The following is a 6,221-nucleotide window of genomic DNA, read 5'->3' as shown; positions in this document are numbered from 1 at the left end:
CCCCTCAGATTATCTCCGCCATTCCCGCATTTCGTCAGGGAGGGACAGGAGATAAGAAGAATCACCTCGAGGCAGTCACCATTGTATCCCTCCACAGCGACAGCAGTCCGTTCTCAGGCGGACTCAGCACAGGCAAGGGTCATGGTTCGAAGCTGGCAACTCTGGCTCTCGCCGCGTCCGCTCGTCCGGACGGATACCTCCCACGAGCCCGCCATCCTGGCGGCGAACGACGCCGCGCGGTTCGAGTTCTTGCAAGAGGGCAATCGCTGGGTGGTGCAGGAGACGCATTTCATCGACAACCCGATCGCCAGGAAGGGGCTTTCGGGGCCGCAGCTGTGAGCCCCCGCTTTTTCTCTTCATGCAATGGAATGTGTGTGTGCTGATACTCGCAGACACATCCACCTCCGCCAAACCGAGTACTTCCAAGTCCAACAGGGGGTGCTGGGCATCTACAAGAACGAAGTCGAGCACGTCCTGACGAAAGCGGATGGCATCGTGCGGGTCCCGGCGGGCACGCGGTGAGTCGTTCCCCCTTTCACCCATCCCTTTGAACCTTCTTCAGTAGCAGAGCTGTGGCGATGCGATGCGATGCGATGCGATGCGATGCGATGCTCATCATGCGACACTACAGCCACCGCTTCTTCGTCCACGCCACCAGCACCGAAGACGTCGTCTTCCGCGTCTGGGCCGACCCCCAGGACCTGGACCACAGCTTCGATGAGAACTTCCTGCGCAATTTCGTGGGCTACCTGCGCGACTGCCAGCGGCATGGGATCGCGCCGTCGCCGCTGCAGATCATCCTGTTCGGCATGAACAGTGCCACCGTGCCCTGTCTGCCGTTCTGGGTGCCGATCTGGATTCTGCGCGCCGTGGCGTATGTGTTGGCGTATTGGGTGGCGGAGGGGTTGTTGGGGTAAGTTGCATCGCTCGTCTTTCTGGTTCTGTGAGGTTGTTTTGAGGTGAGCTGTGGTGAGGTGGTTCTTGCTAACTCTTGCTGTGTTGGGTGGGGAGTAGGTATCAGGCGAGTTATCCGGAGTATAGTCGGAGGAGTGGTCGTCATGATAGGGGAGTGAACGGGGCGGCGGGAAAGGGAGAGCATAACAAGAAACGGAATTGAAGGACTATATCTTATACGTTCATGAGACTATTCACAACAGAACACTGGGCGTCAGGTCAGGCCGTATACACCCGTCATTTGCATTTGCATGTTGATCCAGATAAATACAACTACTTCAACTTGGCCATCTCCTCCACGATCTCCCGCACGCCCGCAAACGCCAGCTCCTCCATCGTCTCCTCCCACAGCAGCTTCGCAATCTTCAAGCCCTCGGGCTGGTAGACGATCGGGGCGAGGGGCCGCAACCGGGCATCCTCGAGATACTGGCCATGGACCTCCTGGCCGAAGCAAGCCGCCGCATGAACAAAGGTGCGGGCGCCGACGGCGCACGAGCGCCCCAGGATGCGCGAGATGACAGCCCAGGCGTAGCCCTCGACGCGGCCGGCGCCCTCACGCCCGATGGCCGACCCGTAGCACATGCCGCAGTTGGCGCTGGTGACGGTGACGGCGGAGGCGGGCACGCGCTGGGCCAGCTCGACGAGGAAGAACTGGCCCAGCAGCTTGGACACGCCGTAGCGCTCCTGCATGTTCCAGGCGGGCTGCATCGGGCGCTGGAAGGCGGGCAGCAGGGGCCGGCTGCTGCGCTCCCGGAAGGCACTCCACGCCGCCGTGTCCGAGTTGACCAGCACGAGCCGGCCGGGCTGCTGGGGCCCGCGGCGCTTCGCGTACAGCACCGGCAGCAGCAGCACCAGCAGCAGCCCGTTGGCCAGGTAGTTGATCTGCACGCCTTCCTCGTAGCCCGTGGTCGCGTCGAACTGCTCGTCCACCTTGTACACCCCGGCGTTGAGCACGGCCATGTCCAGGTGCGGCAGGCTCTGCGCGCGCGCCGCGAAGGCGCGGATCGACTCGTACGACGCCAGGTCCAGTCGCCACACGGCGATCTGCTCGGCGGGCAGCGTGGCTGATCTCCCCTCAAGAAGATTGCGGCGCGCCTGCTCGCCCCGCTTGACGTCGCGCACGGCCAGGATCAGCTGGCAGTTCAGGTCCAGGAGCTGCCGCGCCGTCTCCAGGCCCAGCCCGACCGTCGCGCCCGTCACGATGGCCACTTTGCCTGTCAGGTCGACCTCTTTCGGGCTGACTGGCGGGGCGGCGAGGAAGAATTGTCGGTAGAGGAAGTGGAGCTTGCTCGCTTCCCGCTCGGGGGTGATGTCGAAAGTGACGGCCATGGTTGGGACGGTGGTGGTGGTGGTGGTGGTGGTAGCGGTACTGGTGAGTAACAAGGGTCAAGAATCATCGAAAGGGAAACTAGTTCTGGGCCGATAGATTTATAATGAGAGATATTGGGAAACAGCAAGGTAAACGAAGGATACGAACAAGTGCCTCGGAGCTAAGAAGTGCTTTGTTCGTCACTGTGCATGCATGCATGCAGGGTGGCCGGTGGCTCGGTTGGTTATTTAGTTTACCACTGTAATTCGTTAGATAACATAAATACAAGTTGATGACTCTCTATTAATCTTAGGGTTGGTCATTAATTTTGGCAATTTGCAGGGCGTAATGGACTAAAAGCTCACTAGTTAGTTAGCTAATTAGGTCTATATATTTATAAGCCCTGCCTTACCCGCCACATGACGACGCATCATCATCATGTGCCGCCCGCATCAGCCACACTTCCTATCACTATCAACGACTAAGCAGAAGCGATGCTGTACAAGAAAACACTCTCCCGCCATGGCTAGGTCTTACAATCTCCCATTGTGTCAGACGAGAAATCCTTTGAGCCTTCAGGCCCGCAAAGCAGCCGTGAGAGTGGAACAGGCCTCCGAAGGATCCGAAGCTCTTTCTCTGACCGTGTCTCTAGGCTTCCACGAAGCACCCGAGGGATCCGAATTGGCTTCAGAGATGATGGAAACTAGCTTATGAGATTACGAGGTCGCCGGCTGATACGGATGGGCAAAACTTTTGGTTTGGGGGCCGAATAAGAGATTGAAGCTGGAATCGGATTCAAAGTGAGTCAAGTATGGTCATCTGTAGGCTATAAAAGGACCCGTAGGGTGGAAGCTTTCGACATGGGAGCAAGAGGCGCGCAAAACATCGAAAACTTCCAATTGACTGTTTTCATATCATCATGTTCCGTACGATTTGGCCCTGGATAGGGCTGCTGTCGGCAACCTATGCCGCTCCTCAAGCGCCCATTGATTTCCCGACGCTTCTCGCGAATAAAACCAACCTGTGGTCTCACGGCACGGTGGTGTCATTTCCCGAGAATGCCTACTTCGAGAATGCCACCGAGCGCTGGACCACCTGGGCGGCGCCCAGCTACTTTGCTGCGGTCAGTCCAGCTACCGAACAGGACGTGGTCACCGCTGTATGGAAGCCTTCGCTCCCCAGAACGAGTCACCCGTGCTGACCGCTACTCCTGCAGATCAAACTGGCAACCTCCGCAAACATCTCTTTCCTGACCACTGGCGGCCGCCATGGATTCACGGTCACGTTGGGGGAGCTGGATCAAGGACTAGCAATCGACCTTGGCCAGCTCGATTCCTACCATATTGACTCGACCGCCGAAACCGTCACCATAGGCGGGTCCACCACCATTGGTGACCTGCTGGAACCGCTCGCTGCGGCAGGGTTCATGATTCGTAAGTTGTGAGGCCATGACTTTTGTGATAGGGGGGAGACTGACTCCTGATGGACAGAAAGCGGCTCAGGCTCATGTCCGGGATACGTCGGTCTGACTGTGGGCGCGGGGGTCGGACGGTACATGGGCTACTTTGGCCTGGTGATGGACGGCCTGCTCTCCGCTCGGATGGTGACGGCGGACGGCAGACTGGTGGAGGTCTCTGCCACCAAGAATCCCGATCTCTTCTGGGGGCTGCGAGGCGCCGGCGCGAACCTGGGGGTCATCACGTCCGCCACCTACAAGCTGCACCGGATGTCGGACCACAACGACGGCATGATCATGAATGCCGACTTCATCTTCCCCCTCAACCACACCGAGGCGTACTTCCGGTACCTGGCCACGTGGAGCGGACGCATGCCCGCCCACGTGGCCGCCATCACGCTGGTGAACTATAACACCACCACTCAGGAGGTGCCGTCCCTCCTTCCCCCCCCCCCCCCCCCCCCCCCTAGCTTGGTCACCACTAACCATCCGCACAGCCTCAAGTCCACGCGAACTGGATCTATATCGGCCCCGAGGCCGAGGCCCGGCAGTTCCTGGCCCCGATCCTCGCGCTGCACCCCGCCTCGTCGACGCTGACCTACGTGCCGTGGAACAAGCTGCTCGCCACCGCCGGCGGCGCCGGCTTCAACGACGCGCTGTGCCAGAAGGGCGCCAACCGGAACTTCTACACCGTGAACCTGCGCAAACTGACCGCGGCCACCTTCCAGGACACCTTCGACCAGATGGCGGCGTTCTACGCGGGCTACCCAGACGCCCCGTCCACGTACATCAACATCGAGACGTTTCCGAACCAAGCCACCGTCGCCGTGCCAGACCATGCCACCGCCTATCCCTGGCGGGACGCGATCGGCTTCATGTAAGTTGGCAGCACGCTTCGCTTTCCCGCTTTTCACCTCAGGAAAACGAGCTAATTTGCTTTGGCATCTGCAGCCAAGTGGGCATCATCCCGGACGAGGGCGCCAGCGCCGCGACGCAGCAGGCCGGCGACGCGCTGGCGCTGCGGCTCCGCCAGAGCTGGGTCCAGACCTCGGGCTACCCCGACCTCTCCATCTACGTCAACTACGCCCACGGCGACGAGACGCTGGAGCAGATCTACGGGCGCAGCAAGTTGCCGCGGCTGGCGGCGCTGAAGAAGCAGTGGGATCCCACGAATGTTTTCGGGTATAATAATGCTTTGCCTACGAGTTATCACGGCACGAAGCCGTGATTGGTCTGGCCTGACGCAACTGAAAGTCAATCAACTAAGATGAACAGGGGGATGCTGGCTAGCCTGGATATAGAGATGGATCACAGCTTTGTGTTATCGGGGTGGACTGATTGTGATTGTAGTAGATATTTTCGTTGCTATTTAGTTTAGAACTTTGTTTGCCAGCACTAGGCAGGTATGCACGCATGCTCCGCTGGTAACAGCGAAGAAATAAAATTGGTTGTACGCAATTTCTGGTTATCGGTAATTAACTCTGTCTAGTCATCAACTCCCCCTGTTTATCTTAGTTGATTGACATTGAGATGCGTCAGGCCAGACCAATCATCCCGTCCGGCTCGTCATCGCTCGTTGCCTGCATGCCAGAGTGCCATCTCAACGTGATGAGGAAATTCCCGTGACTCGACTCGAGGGCTCGATGGGAGAACAATCTTTTTTCTGCTTGATTGCATCAATCATCGTATTCCTCTCAAGGAAACGTGCCCGTATCCCGTCCCCGAACTTGGGCAACTTCTCGCGCGACTTGGAACGTACTATACTATACTATACGAGGTTCAGGATCGTGTATGTACAGTATATTCCCCATATCTCTGTCTGACGGCAGGTAGACCTAATTCCAAGACGCGGGAGGGATTCACAGTAGTAACGGCTTCGATCATGTTAAGGGTAAAGTAGAACCCAGAAAAAAAGATAAAATAAAATGGAGGAATAAAAAAAAAAAAAAGAAAAAGAATACCCTGGTAATTCATGACAGTCTAGTCTAGCGTGTCTGCACGATCCCTGACGGTCCTCAACTTTGGGCAACTTTGGGCGGGCGATGGCGCTAAGGCTATTGTGGGGTGGGATTTGTTGACAGGTTGAGTCTCTCATTAGAATACAGGCAACTTTGCGCGTGTTGTGCGGGGGAACTGCGCCCCGGTTCTACATAGTACATACTCAGTAAGACGCTAAAAAAAAAAGGAAGAAAGAAAAAAAAAAACAAAGGCAGCTCAACTACGGAGTGGGGCTCAGTGGGATTGATTGGCATTTGGCAGGGACATCTCGGATATAAGCTTTGCTTTTTTTTGCATGCAAGATAACGGATCGTCCGCAAGTTGGGCAACTTTCCGCGAGAGCATTGCCTTCAAGATTAGGGCTGGCCGGTTCGGCCTTTGCCGCCTGCCGAGATTCCCGTCAGGATTCTGGCCCCCTTCGCTTGGAGGGGATGAACTTTCGGCAGGAATGAAAGGAGTGAAATCGAGAAGAGAAAGAAGAGAAAGCAAAGAGAGAGAGGAAAA

At 57.2% G+C, this 6,221-nt stretch overlaps 3 protein-coding genes across 3 annotated transcripts; 2 read left to right on the top strand and 1 right to left on the bottom strand.

The window, feature by feature from the left end:
• Positions 1–96: 96 nt before the first annotated feature.
• On the top strand, positions 97–917 carry BO86DRAFT_447803 (cupin domain-containing protein; the record flags this gene model as incomplete). Its single annotated transcript, XM_025676608.1, has 3 exons — positions 97–335; positions 393–518; positions 632–917. The coding sequence occupies exons 1-3, from the start codon at positions 142–144 to the stop codon at positions 915–917; spliced, it is 606 nt and encodes a 201-aa protein (XP_025528525.1). The 5' UTR covers positions 97–141.
• Positions 918–1,227: 310 nt separating this feature from the next.
• BO86DRAFT_447802 (NAD(P)-binding protein) lies at positions 1,228–2,552 on the bottom strand (the record flags this gene model as incomplete). The annotated part of the gene is made up of 1 exon (XM_025676607.1): positions 1,228–2,552. Exon 1 carries the CDS (start codon positions 2,281–2,283, stop codon positions 1,228–1,230), a length of 1,056 nt encoding a protein of 351 aa, XP_025528524.1. The 5' UTR covers positions 2,284–2,552.
• Positions 2,553–2,748: 196 nt separating this feature from the next.
• Positions 2,749–4,996, top strand: BO86DRAFT_447801 (FAD-binding oxidoreductase). Its single transcript, XM_025676606.1, has 6 exons — positions 2,749–2,857; positions 2,916–3,422; positions 3,480–3,696; positions 3,754–4,148; positions 4,217–4,596; positions 4,671–4,996. Exons 2-6 carry the CDS (start codon positions 3,183–3,185, stop codon positions 4,945–4,947), a joined length of 1,509 nt encoding a protein of 502 aa, XP_025528523.1. The 5' UTR covers positions 2,749–2,857; positions 2,916–3,182; the 3' UTR covers positions 4,948–4,996.
• Positions 4,997–6,221: the final 1,225 nt, after the last annotated feature.

This window comes from Aspergillus japonicus, assembly GCF_003184785.1.
Source record: "Aspergillus japonicus CBS 114.51 unplaced genomic scaffold BO86scaffold_19, whole genome shotgun sequence".
In the NCBI taxonomy this organism is placed as follows: domain Eukaryota; kingdom Fungi; phylum Ascomycota; class Eurotiomycetes; order Eurotiales; family Aspergillaceae; genus Aspergillus; species Aspergillus japonicus.
The sequence above is the reverse complement of the archived record's forward strand: the minus strand, read 5'-3'. Positions and strand labels throughout refer to the sequence as shown.

What these genes read in the sequence shown, in the direction of transcription:
- BO86DRAFT_447801 (XM_025676606.1), top strand. Translation starts at nt 3,183, where the DNA reads ATGTTCCGTACGATTTGGCCCTGGATAGGGCTGCTGTCGGCAACCTAT. An exon ending in TGCGGCAGGGTTCATGATTC is followed by an intron (nt 3,697 to 3,753) that starts GTAAGTTGTGAG and finishes CCTGATGGACAG; the next exon opens with AAAGCGGCTCAGGCTCATGT. An exon ending in CGGGACGCGATCGGCTTCAT is followed by an intron (nt 4,597 to 4,670) that starts GTAAGTTGGCAG and finishes TGGCATCTGCAG; the next exon opens with CCAAGTGGGCATCATCCCGG.